This window comes from Camelus ferus, chromosome 20 (genome assembly GCF_009834535.1).
Source record: "Camelus ferus isolate YT-003-E chromosome 20, BCGSAC_Cfer_1.0, whole genome shotgun sequence".
Lineage (NCBI taxonomy): Eukaryota > Metazoa > Chordata > Mammalia > Artiodactyla > Camelidae > Camelus > Camelus ferus.
In genome coordinates this window covers 21,885,698-21,899,082 of record NC_045715.1, presented here as the reverse complement: position 1 = coordinate 21,899,082, position 13,385 = coordinate 21,885,698, and the positions used below count along the sequence as shown (strand labels likewise).

Sequence of the window (13,385 nt, the reverse complement as noted above, 5' to 3'; positions counted from 1 at the left end):
GGTCTCAGCACCACACGATGGCTTCTACTCGGATCAGTTTGTGCAAAATATGTGAGAAATGAAGGCACAGCCACTTTATGATAATCTGCTCACAAATGGTGGAGGAGCTGCTAGTAGGGTTTTGGTTTTTGTTTCGATTTTTTTTTTTTTTTTGCACTTCACTGCTTGTGAAAATGTTAATGTCAAGTACAGGCTGCCTTGAAAAATATATAACTGCCTTCAACCTTCATCCTAGCTGGGAAAACAAGAGCTCAAAGTGGGATAAAGAAGCCTTCAGATGCTATTCTAACTCAGCCATACTGGTTTTGTGAAAACAGTATATTCAAGCTCCCGAGGGGAAGTGCAAGCAGCCTAAAAGGGCCTAGGATGCACGTGTCCCTTCACGCTGTTTATTCTTTGGCCTCAGTAAATCATCCAAGGAGACCTGTGACAGTGCTGTCCTGGGTGGATGGGCACATGACAGGAGCACGTGACATCTGCTGGTAACTCACTTTGCATATGCTTTTCTTCTTGCTTTCCTTAGGGTCCAGGGAATCTAATCTAGGCGGGAGGTATTTGGGTTTATTTATTTTTTAATGGAGGTACTGGGGATTGAAACCAGGACTTCACGCATGATAGGCATGCGATCTACCACTGAGCTTACCCTCCCCTCTTCTGGAACCTACTTTGAATCTACCTTCAAATATGGTGTGTTCCCCGTTGAGATGTTTTCCTTTTTCTTTCCACTTTACCATTCTACATCTGTCTTTTATTACTTTCTAGTTCTTCTTGATTTCTCTCTCTCCATTTTCCAGCTTATCCAGAAATTTCCTGCCAGTGAAGCCTTAAAACTGCTTTTAATAGGCTGTGTGACCTTAGATAAGTCATGGCCCCTCTCTGGGCCTCAAACTCCTCATCTATGAAATGATAGACTTAGGTTAGATGCTCTGAGATCAAGCATTCTGTGATACTGTCACTTAGAATACTCGAGAAGCATTCCAGACCCTCTCTAGTCTGGTGTCCCCCTTCTAATAAAAAAAATATGACCCACTCTTCCCAGCAGGAATCCTGTTTTGAGTGAATCAGTTCTCATCATTTTCCTTGAAGGTATCATGTCTGTCTTCACTTGAGGGGAACCGCCCAGATATTTCCCTCTCACCGGAATGCATTCTCTTTTTGGCTGAGCTTGTTCTCATCTTAACCAACCCTAGAGCTCCAACCCAAGTTCCACCCCCTCCATGAATCTGTTCCCAATTCTTCAGCCCTCACTGACCTTTCTTGAACTCTTCCAAGACTTAGCACACTCAACCCAGGCTTTACTCTCACGGATACGCTGCCTTGTTTCATGTGTCAATTTTTTTCACACTTCTAGTTTGTAATGTCAGTAAGTCAGGGATCATAAACAGTTTGCACTCCCACCAACAGAGGAAGGTGTTTCTCATTTTCCTTTATTGTCACTAATGCTAGAAATTATTTGACTTTCAAATGTTGGCAATACAGTAGGTATAAAGTGGTATCGTGTTTTAATTTGCCTTTCTCTCAGTACTAGTGAGGCCAGGATTCTTCTCACGGGCTTCTTGTTCTGTGACTTGCTGATTCATATCTTTTCTCTCTCTTAAACATTGCTGTTTCTCGTCTTTTTCTTATGAAATTGTGGGGATTTCTGATATATTCTATATAGTAATCTTATGTCAGTATAAATATTGCAAGTCCTTTCTTACACTTTGCTGCTCAGCAGTTAACTTTGTATACAGTTCCTTCCCTGAACAGAATTATTTCATTTTGAGAGTCAAAACCCATATAATTTGTGCTTTTATAATCTTAAAAGATCCTTTCGAACCCCAAGGCAGTAAAGTTACAAATTTTTGCTAGGATACAACATGATAGAGTGATTCTCCATTTTCTCAATGAGAATATTTTAAAAGATTTTTAACCAGTGTCAAGATGTAAAGTTTTAGATACATAGGAGTTACAGGGAAATAGTCAAATGTCTGCTAACTAGTTACTAACTCACAAATTTAAAATCACATATTTTATAGCATAATATAAATGTAAGCATAATACTGTCTCTACTCTCATATTTCATAAAACAATTTTTATTTGATTCTTCTCATGTAGTTATTTTTGAGTAGGCTAATAACTTGTAAATTTTTTTATTCATTTATGTAAAAAGCAAATCAATTTATTTAAACTAAAAAAACCCCACCAAAAACTATGTCCATTTCTCCTACCTCTTGCCCCTGGCCTCTGGCAACCACAAATCTGTTCTGTTCTCTGTTTCCACAAGCTTAGTTATTCTTTTGTTTTTGTTTATTTGTATTTTTAGATTCCACATATAAGAGAGATCATATGGTGTTTTTCTTTCTCTATCTGACTTATTTCAATTCACACAATGCCCTCAAGGTCCTTCCCTGTTGTTGCAAATGGCAAAATTTCAATCTTTTTTATGGCTGAATAATATTCCATTATATATATAATAATTTATATATATAATAATTTATTTATTATATATATATAATTTATTTATCCATTCATCCATTGATGGACAGTTAGGTTGTTTCCATACCCTGCCCACTGTAAATAATGTTACAGTGAACATGGGAGTGCATATATCTTTTTGAATTAGTGTTTTCATTTTCTTTGGATAAATACCTACCAGCGGAATTGCTAGATCAGATGGTAGTTCTATTTTTAATTTTTTTGAGGCATCTCCATGCTGTTGGTGAATCCTTGTGCACTGTTGGTAGGAGTGTAAATTGGTGGAGCCACTGTGGAAAACATTATGGAAGTTCCTCACATCTTTATTAATTGAAATCATTTAAGGATAATGTATCTTCTCCAAACAACTTTGAGAGAGTGGGCATAATTTGGAGAGAAAACCCCCCCACAAACTTATATGTAAGGTAATTCTCTCTTTTCTCATGAATAATTTTGGGTAAAATAACTTTGCCTTATATTTATCTGGCCCTAGATGACCTGCCACTATGCCTTCTTCTATTGGTGCTATTGTTTTCCTTTCATAGTCAGATCTTTATTGATCTGGAATTTTTCTATATGGTGTGAGTATGGGTACAACTTTCTTCTTCTCAATACATTAAATTGATCTTCTTAATACTGTTTATCAAATATTCAATTTATTCCTAGGAATTTTATTCCAAATTTCCCTAAATGCATGGATTTGTCTCTGGATTATTCAGTTCAGTTGGTTTGTCAGTTCCTGGGTCCACTTAGCCATGTTTCAATTATTATGGCTTTTTAATATGTATAAAAATTTGGTAGGGCTAGTTTCATTTCCTTTGCCAGCTCACCTCCCCAAAAAAACACATTTTGCTCTTCTTTATCAAAATTGTCTAAGATACTCATGGACTTTATTATCTGGTACATTTTAAAATCAGCTTGTCAAGTTCTCCCCAAATTCTGCTATGATTTTGTTTGGGACAGCATGTAGGTTAGCAATTTGGGAGGAAATTGGACTTCTTCATTATGTTAGGATGCCTCATCCATGAATATGGTATGTCTCTTTGCTTCTTGAGTTCTTCGTCTGTGTATATTAATAAAGTATCTTTTTTCCCATAAAATTCTTATGCTTTTGTTTGTTAATTTCTAAATATGTTATAGTTTTAAAATTACTATTATAAATGGTTGGCAATTTTCAATTATTTTCTAACTGATTATTAGGAGCCTAGGATTTAGGATCATAAATCCTGAGTTCAAGTCATGGTGCTAATGCCTAGCATCTGGGTAAAACTGGGCAATCACTAAACTGCCTCTGTCTCTATTTTCTCATAGTTAAGACAGAGAAAGAATAATATTACTCAAGAGTCACGGTGGCAAATCAGGTAGACTATCCTCTAGTAGTTCAAGTGATTTGGCTGCAGGAAGGAAGGATGTTGAACTAGTTACAGCAACAGCAACCCAAACATCAGGGTCTAGAGCAGTGAATCTTGGTAGAGAAGAGGGAGAGCCCTGAGAGAAGTAAGGTGGGAGGTGGGTGGGGGTGAGGTTGGACAACTGGGAAGTAATGTAATCCTGGTGGGATGCATAAGTGTGTAGTTTTGAAAAGACACTGAAGGAAGTCACAATGTGGTCTCCTGCTATTGGTTTTAAATTACAAATGACTGACAGATTGAGGAAATTTTGAGTTTATACCACAGAGGCTTGAGTTAAAACCATCTGTCCAGAAGAGGAACCTGAGAACTTCCAGGAGGGAACCTTAGGAAGTAACTAGAAGAGATTTATTTTTATGGCCATATTCTCCGAAAAAACATAAGAACGAATTTATGACTTTCTGCAATGTGCAATGCCAGTGACGTTACTGTAGCTCATTTTGTTTTAGCCAGTCCAAGTACCTGGTAGACCCCCAAGAGCACCTTATAACATGGCCAAGCTTGTGCCAAGACCACAATGCCAACTGCCTTCCTCTTCTCCGATGCAAATCCAGCCCACTCAATGGAGAGGACTTCCTGGCCACCAAACCCGCAATGACTTCTCTTTTCTCTTTTAAGTCCACTGGCCTTATTGCTTACTTTAACATAAACTCTTCTCTTTGTAAATATTTGTTCTCACTCCCCACAAGCGAAAGATGTGGGGGCAGAGTCCACATTTCTTAGCTCTTGGTTTTCCCTGTAATGCTTTGCACATAAACATCATGGTTAGTCCACTTCTGGCCTGTGGTGGCCAGACTAGGGGAAGAGGCAGCAGGAAAGGAGAGGACTCACTCTTTGGGCCCTTGTGTAGTGGCAGGAAAAGAGGGACATCATATGGGAAGCTGGCTGGAGTTCCCAAACTTCTGCAGTCCTGATGCTGCATAAATAATTATCCACTCACCAACATAGATAGGACAGTTGAAATATTCTTTTGGGTTGACTGCAGGTAGGGGACAGAGCTATGTCTGTAAAAAAAAAAAAAAAAAAAAAAAAAGGTTAGGAGGAAGAGGGGAAGAAAGAAACCGCTTCACTGAGCACAGGTCTGTGGTTTTGGTTTTTTCTGTCCTGCTTGATTCTAAAAAACACCCTCAGTCTTCTCATTAATAGAGAAGTGAAATCTTCTACATTTCCTGCTGTTGCCTTGTGGGAAGGTTTCACATCTCCTTTGGCTGCCAGAGCAGAGACTCAGACACGAGAGGGAACTCGCTGAGCCTCAGTGAGCTGGCAGAGGGCTGCACCAGAGTGACCATGGAGGACCCCATGAGTGTTCCTGTGCCAGGGTGGGTTTTGTAGACATTGAAAAGGATCCCAATACCTGGTTCCTGCAAGATTACACTCAGCGCCTACTTAGGGGGAGAAGGAGAGATGGGAGGAAGAAGTGTGCATGTGTGTAGGAGAAGTCACACAAATCTGAAACTGTCGAAAGAGAAAGTGGAAGAGACACTGGTTCTAAGAGCAGAAGGAACTGTGAATCGGAAAGATAAGACTTAGAAGGATGGGGTGGCTCTTCTCTTTCTCCTTTTCTCAGGGGAGGCGGCCACAAGCTACCTTTATGTGGGTCATCTCAGTCCCAGGATGTAGTGAGCGTGTGGGCACGTGCAAGTGTGTGTGTGTGTGTGTGTGTGTGTGTGTGTGTGTGTGTACCTCTAGACCTTGGGGGTGACTCTTTAGACCTGTTTTCCAAACTCTAAAATGAGGACAACTAACAGGTCTTCTGAGATGAAGTGAGACAGTGTGTAAAGGGTCTGCTTAGCACAGCATCTGTCACAAAGTAGCAGCACAGCAAATTTTGGACTTCCTCACCCCTATTTTCTGCCCATTCAACACACTTAATGGTTCATTAGAGACGTTAAAGTGCAGAACAATCTTATAACCAAGATGGGTTTGAGAGTTGGGGTGGAGCTTCAGTTAAGCTCAACTAGTTACTCAAAACAAGTCTTTTTTTCTGATAATCATCTTGGTATTCTGTTTTGGTACATGCTTTTTCCCCTCCTTCCCTTTTTTCTTCATAAATATCAGATTCTCTTGGGGTCAGGGACTTTGAGGGAGGACAAATTAGTGTGGTATCAAGGGGTTCCCGCCTAATCCCCTTTTGTTTAGCTCGCTATTAAGTCAAATTCAAGAGTGTTCAGAAACCAAGGCAGCTCTGAAGACTGGTGGGGAGCCCGGAGAAGCCAACTTAAGAGTTTTAAATGTGTAATGGAAAAATCTATCAATTGTATAGTTCACAATGACCATGAATTGCCATTGAAAATCTGTCTTTTCCAGGGGGAGAAAAGTAGGGAAGCTTTATCTCATTTTTCTAGTGGCCTCATAATGCGAGCTCCTGCCCCAGGACACATGGGACCAGTAGGGGAAACACACGGGACAGTTTTGAGTTGGGGGAGACAAGTGAGCTCTGGGCACTGGCCCGTCACCAGCTGTTTATCAAGGGATTTAAGTGGAGTTGCCCTGTGGTCTGCCCTGAGATGGTTCAGAAGGTAGGAGCATAGGGTTTCCTGGCTCCAGAGAGCAGAAAGCAGAAAGGAGCCTGCTTGGCTAGTACAGAAGAAGCAGTGGAGGCCCAGGGAGTGATTTCCAGGGTTGTGGCCCTGATCTCTAAGGTGGAACTGCTTCCCTTAATCTGCATCTTGTTTTAGGGCCAGATAACTGCACTCTCCCTGTGCCTGCTTCCTTCTCAGCAGCCCTGCCTCTGCCACCTCCCCAGGAGGGCCCCTTGTCCTGTTGTGATAGGACAGACCTAGGGTTATGTAACCAAGGGTTAATTTCCCAAGTAACTTCCCTTTAAGGAACAAGAGAGGTTATCTAGTCCCAGTCTTTGGGAGAACTTTGAGAAGAAACAGGTAAACCAGTGGGCAGTCTAGGCTACATACATCCTGGGAAGAATGCAATGATTCTCTCCATTTATCTAGGGAAATCCTCCTATTCCACAGGAGAAGAGTTAAGAAAGATACCAGGAGTTGTTTAAAGCCTAGGGCAGGATGAGATTTACCTAGTGACTGATGATGCTGGGCTGGGGCGCTCAGCGATTTGTCTGTACACTTGTCCCCACCTACCCAGCCAATCTGACAATTCTGTTTGGGACAGCGACTTAGATGTGCTGGTAAGGAACAGGTTTAGTATCTAGGGGCTTGGTTGCTGAGAACCACTCACTTAGAGAGCATCAGGGGGGCCTGGGCATTACCACATTCCCACTCAGCGTCTGGAGACCACCTACCCAGGCTGGGACTTCTGGAGCAGGCGAGGACCCAAGGCCCCTGGAAGAGCTGGTCCAGGGGACTGAATTCCCTGGGGCTGCCCAGAGCGGAGAATGACAGCCCTCCTGCCGCTGCTGCTGGGCCTCAGCCTGGGCTGCACCGGAGCAGGTAAGGACATTCCCTCCTGGGACCCTCCCTTCCTCTGCTCCTTTGGAGTAAGAGGGTTAGTTTATTATTGGATTCGGACATCCCAAACAAGTTGTCTCCCTATTATACAAGCCTATAGCACTTTGTATTGTATCTTTGTCGCAACTTTAATAGTAATTAAGCTGTATAATTATTTGTGTTATAGACAGTTCCTGCTGGAACGTAGGCAAAGGCAAAATCTGTTTTGTTTACTGCTGCAACCGCCTAGCACAGTACCTGGTACATAGTGAATGCTTCGTGAGCGAGCATGAATATTTAATAATATAGCCAGCACAGGACAAAGCTAACTCTTTCCTTTGACCACCCCACCCCTTTCCACTCAATAATTTGCCTTACTGTAATAATAAGGTTTATTTTGAAATAGATATTCTTTAATTAGTTTTCAATGTTCTATTGAATAGATTTAATATTATCTAAGAACTTATTATCTATAAATAAAAATCACATTGAGAAACAATTAACTCCTGATTGCTTCATAGAAAACGTCGAGAAAAAAATTAGGAAGACATTTCACACTTTTATGTCATACCTGGTTATTCCTTTTTGTGTGTGTGTGTAGATGTGTATGTATGTATCATAATATGACAATATTTAAGTATTTATTTAAATAAATAAAACATTTTCTTTTTTTAAAACAAATTTGGGGGGAGGTAATTAGGTTTATTTATTTGTTTCTTTTTAATAGAGGTACCGGGGATTTAACCCAGGACCTTGTGCATGCTAGGCATGTACTCTCCCACTGAGCTATACCTTCTCCCTCCTCCAAAACATTTTCAATTTTCTTTTTTGCCAGTTAAATAAAATAATTACTTCTAAAAATTAAAACAAATTTTTTGCCTTACTGAAGGTCTTATCCTGTGTTTACACATGCACATCACTTGGGGCCACTCCTGTCCCCATACTTGGTCTCACATAAAAAGGAGATGGGATCTAAAAAGTCCTCTGCTACTACCATCTATTCCCTGAATGGGGACTCTCAGAGACTCTAGGACACAAGCTTGGTCAGGAGATGCTGCCTCCGGCAGGAACCTATACCCCAGTCACTGGGTGTAACTGAAGCTTGGACTCCCAGCAGAAGATGGTGACCTGCCCTCCCCTTCTCTGGCCCCTGTAGGTGGCTTTGTGGCTCATGTGGAAAGCAGCTGTCTGTTGGATGATGACGGGACACCAAAGGAGTTCAAGTATTGTATTTCCTTCAACAAGGATTTGCTGACCTGCTGGGATCCCCTGCAGGCCAATATGGTCCCTTGTGAATTTGGGGTGCTGTATGGCTTGGCTAAATACCTCTCAGATTTCCTCAACCGAAATGAAAACCTGATCCAGCGCTTGTCCAATGGGCTCCAGGACTGTGCCACACACACCCAGCCCTTCTGGAAATCACTGACCCACAGGACACGTAAGGAGATGGGGGAGCAGAGGGACTGTTAGGAAGCATGGTTAGGAGAGGAGAGGTCAGGAAGGATCCCTCAGCTGGCGGCGGGGTTGAGATTTGGGCAGAAGAGAAGCCAAAAATGTGAGGACCTAGAATGTGGAGAGAGGGAGGGTTGACCCTCAAGGGGAAACAAAGTGGCTGTTGGGGATGGGGCAGGGATGAGAAAGGGGAGGTGACCTTTGAGCTGGTGAGGGGCTATTGGGGGGAGAGTATGTGTGTTTTCTTTCTGTACAGGGTATCTCAGGATGCAGATCCAAGTTCAACCAGGGGTTGAACTGTCAGAATAACCAGAATGGCTTTTCCCAAAATGCTCATGCCTCTGTATCCCAGGTTTTGATGTTCCAGGTCTGGGATGGGCCCAGGCATGGTAATATTTGGGGCAGCCTCCCAGCGGATTCTGATGCATACTCTCTCACCCTTCATAACTTGCACTGAGAATGACTGAGACTGACTCTATAGGGCAGAGTATTGTGTCTTAAGATGTGATTTCTCAGAATTGCGCCAGAAAGGTGCTTGTTAACAATGCAAGTCTTTGAGTACCACTACAGAGCCATCGAATGGAAATATCTGCAGATGCAAGTTAGAGAACCTGCATTTTATCACAATTCCTTGGATTTTTATTTAAGATTTTGCTTGAAAAACACCAAGGCAAGCAGAAGGGTCACCTGGAAGACTAAACCATTAAAAGATGGCAAGATTACAAATAACAAGTTTCTACTGTATAGTACAGGGAATTATATTCAATACATTGTAGTAACCTATAATGAAAAAGAATATGAAAACGAATCTATATCTATGACTGAACTATTACGCTGTAAACCAGAAATTGACACAACATTGTAAACTGACTATACTTCAATTAAAAAAGGATGGCAATATTAATAATCTCATTAAGTTGGACTACCCTAATCCAAATTTAAGAGAGTTAGTCCTGAGTTAGTCTTGTTTCTTTAAACTATTCAAGGAAAAAAGGTTTTACTTAGCAAATTGATTTGTTAAATCAGATTTGAGGACAGAAGTGTTTTCCTACCTTTGCAAACTGGACAATCATTAGCTTATGTAGTTGAAATAAATACAATGACTTCTGAAACAGCTTGCAGTTCAGACCCAGCTTCTACTTAATGATGCTCAAACATAATTTTAGAGGAGAAAAGAAAGGAAGGAGCCGTGATGGAATGGGAGAAAAGAAAGAGTGAAGTGGAAATAGAATATAACCCCCCATTTTCAAAGGGATGTATGATGGAATGAGATGGGGTGGGGGAGGGGTGGGGTGTTTTGGTTGGCAAAATCCAAAAGAATTGAAGTAGGAAAGAAACTAGGCTGGAGGAAAAGTCAGGAATATTACCCTCCTTTGTGACCAGTTTTTCCTCCTCTGCAGGGCCACCATCTGTGCAAGTAGCCAAAACCACTCCTTTTAACACGAGGGAGTCCGTGATGCTGGCCTGCTATGTGTGGGACTTCTATCCAGCTGATGTGATCATCACGTGGAGGAAGAACGGGCAGCCAATCCTCCCTCACAGCAGTGCCCAAAATATTGCACAGCCCAATGGAGACTGGACATACCAAACGGTCTCGCATTTGGCTACAACTCCCTCTTTTGGGGACACCTACACCTGTGTGGTGGAGCACATTGGTTCTCCTGAGCCCATCCTTCAGGGCTGGAGTAAGTGTGTGCAGATGGGAAGAATTAGCATGTAAGCAGAGAGCTACTGCAAGTGGGTGGTTGAAAAAAGACCAGTATTTTGGCAGAGGGAATGTGAGATGGGTAGGTCCATGGTATACGGTTGAACGGAGGATGCTAAGAATCACTGAATCTCTAGGAACTTGTAGAGGGTTCATGACGAGAGATGGGGAAGGGGGTACCAAAAGGAAAAAGAATTGGTTATTGTTGTTGTTGCCATGGTGATCTGGTTGCTGTTGTCATGTGCTTGTCTGAGGGTGAGAGGGGAGAATGACTGTCCTGAAAAGAAGATGTTGATTTGGTAATGATGCAATATTCTAGGATCCTCGGATTTCAACTATTCTGTTGTCAGGTCAGGAATGGGAATTGGAGACCTAAAGAAGGTCGCAGAAGAAAGGAGACTCTCTCGCAGTGTGGGGGCAGTACTGAATCTGGGCTGCTCTATCAGGGAGGAAAAACCATGGCTGGCAGACACTTTGGTGGGCATGCTTGGGGGCTACTGAACAAGGGCCAGACAGCATTGTTTAAACCCCAGGTGGAAGTAGTTAAAGGAAATGAGAGAAGAGAAGTTGCACACAGATTTGGGGATTCTTGAGAGAGTGAGAGGGGAAAAAATGAGGAAGAGGAAGGGTACAAAAGGCCAGGGACAGGATTCCAGACTGGCTGCTGAGCCCAGGCCCCTCCCCCCTCCTCGTGGGAAGTGTTGTGTCTTGCTGGGCAGCTGGGAAGGACATGAGGGGCGCGGCGTGGAACCCACCGGCTCCCCTGAGCTCTCCTGGGACCGCCTCCACAGCGTGCACAAGGAGTGTCCTTGGGTGGCGGAATGTTCATTTTAGCATTAAAGGAATCCGAGTGGGACAGGTCAGAGTAGGACCAGCTCCAGGAAGTGGGGGCTTTGGAGAAGGGTGGAGACAGGTTCGGACAGGACACATGGCGAATCTGGATGGGGCGGGTGGGAGACATGTAAGTTCTCAGATAGCTCACAGAATGGAACCATCAGAAGTTAGGAAAGGTGAAAAGACATGTTAATAGGAAAATGCTCAGGTAGTGCAAATAAGAGAGCAAATATTGTCACCATGGGTAAATGGAGAGGGGGAATAGGAACACTTTACTCTTGGATGAGGGTGTCTTTGGGGTGAAGGAAGACAACAGGCTGTCTTGAGAGGCCCTGCCATGTTAGTGAGGTGGAAACCAGGGTACTAACTCTGGGGGCCGTGGTTCCCCAGGGTTGCTCTGTGAGTAGAGATCCACAGGGTGGGGGTTTTGAGGAAAGATCATTTCCTTGGGAGTGGGTTGCTGTGAGCTGGACCCTTGGGGTTGGCATCTTAGAATCTGCTAGGGGGAGGTTGCAGTAAATTAAGTTGCTCTGGGGATGAGCAACAGAAATTGGTTCTAGTAAGTCTATCCTTGCAGCTCCTGGGCTGTCCCCAATCCAGACAGTGAAGGTTTCTGTGTCAGCAGTGACTCTGGGCCTGGGGCTCATCATCTTCTCTCTCGGTTTGCTCAGCTGGCGGAGAGCTGCCTCCTCTGGTGAGTGACCCTTCTGAACGCTCAACCCCGATCTCTGCTCACGTTCTGTTTGTGACGGGTTCATGCATTGCTGCCCCACTGGCTGTGAATAACACCAGATTGTTTCATCTAATCAAATGTTTTCTTCTTTTAGGCTACATTGTCCTCCCAGGGTCCGTTTATCCAGAAGGTAACATCTCTGTTGGTTTTGCCTGCTGGTCCTTTGGAGGGGGTGAGGGTTAGAGGAATCAGCGTTGGGTTCAGCTAATGGTGCTTATAGCAGGGGTGAGCATCTACCAGGATCTAGCTAAGAGTATGATGTTTTTTGTTCTTTTAATTTATTTTATTTTGAAGGGCGGAGTGGTAGTTAGGTTTGTTTGTTTGTTTGTTTGTTTGTTTGTTTATTTTTAGAGGCAGTACTGGGTATTGAACCCAGGACCTTGTATATGCTAAGCATGCGCTCTACCACTTGAGCTATATCCTCCCAATAAGAGCATGATTTAAGCTGCCATTGTTGGGATTAGGCGCCAGAGAGAGGGAAGCCTAGCTCCTCCTCCTCTACCCTCTTCTACCCAATGGAGCATCTGAAGGTGGCTCCTCAGTATTAGAGTTTGGCGATCTAGAATTTCCAGTATTACTGTAGTAAGTGCTCTGGTATGGATGGTTAAAGGGACAAACAATGGGGTCAGGTTGGCTTGGTGCTTTATTATTTCCTTTTTACTTCTTCTGCAGGTCAGCACATTTCCTAGAGGTGGAATTCTACAGCTTCCACTCCATGTGAGAAGGAGATTCAAACTCTTAGGGCTGCTGCTGGGCCCTTCCAACATCCTCAAACCCTCCACATATTCTTGGATCTTAGAGTTTCTCTATTCGATTCTTTGAATTTCCCAGTCCCCGCTTAGCAACTTGGGGGAACTCATTCCTGGGAATATTCTGAAACCAAGGCTATGTCTCTGGGGTGAATATAATTTGGGGAGGAAGGTCAAAGACCCTCTTTGGGGTCCCCCTGTGCTACAGAGGGCAGTGAGTCGCTGGTGGTCATCTCTGAGGAATAAACTCTGGTGGAAATACTGTTTTTTCCATGCTTTTTCCTGGGGTGGGACTGGGCAGAGTTAGGCGCTGGGCTTGATTTTCTCCTACTTGAGTGGAGGAGTCATGGTTTCCTCCCATTTTCCCATCTAGACACAGCAGAATGTGGGGCAGTTTTCTGATTTATAATTCATAAGAAGACATTAACCTGTGGTGGGACGGAGTCACAGAGTAAGGGCTAAGTAGGGGATTAACAGTGTACTTATCTCATAAGGGATCTTAATGAGGATTAAATGAGCTCATACCTGTAAATGGCTAAGACCATTATCTGGCACATAGCGAGCCCACAACAGCGACATTAGCTATTATCAGTCATTCAGTTTTCTGGGCTAGGCATTCTACAAGGTGCTTAATGTGTATTGTTG

At 43.1% G+C, this 13,385-nt stretch overlaps 1 protein-coding gene across 1 annotated transcript; it reads left to right on the top strand.

Annotated features, from left to right (window-relative positions):
* Nucleotides 1-6,836: 6,836 nt before the first annotated feature.
* On the top strand, nucleotides 6,837-13,002 carry LOC102505959 (HLA class II histocompatibility antigen, DM beta chain). The gene is made up of 6 exons (XM_014555725.2): nucleotides 6,837-7,270; nucleotides 8,424-8,705; nucleotides 10,120-10,404; nucleotides 11,836-11,952; nucleotides 12,086-12,121; nucleotides 12,664-13,002. Exons 1-6 carry the CDS (start codon nucleotides 7,216-7,218, stop codon nucleotides 12,678-12,680), a joined length of 792 nt encoding a protein of 263 aa, XP_014411211.2. The 5' UTR covers nucleotides 6,837-7,215; the 3' UTR covers nucleotides 12,681-13,002.
* The last annotated feature ends 383 nt before the right edge of the window (nucleotides 13,003-13,385 follow it).

What these genes read in the sequence shown, in the direction of transcription:
- LOC102505959 (XM_014555725.2), top strand. Translation starts at nt 7,216, where the DNA reads ATGACAGCCCTCCTGCCGCTGCTGCTGGGCCTCAGCCTGGGCTGCACC. An exon ending in CCTGGGCTGCACCGGAGCAG is followed by an intron (nt 7,271 to 8,423) that starts GTAAGGACATTC and finishes TGGCCCCTGTAG; the next exon opens with GTGGCTTTGTGGCTCATGTG. An exon ending in GCCCATCCTTCAGGGCTGGA is followed by an intron (nt 10,405 to 11,835) that starts GTAAGTGTGTGC and finishes CTATCCTTGCAG; the next exon opens with CTCCTGGGCTGTCCCCAATC.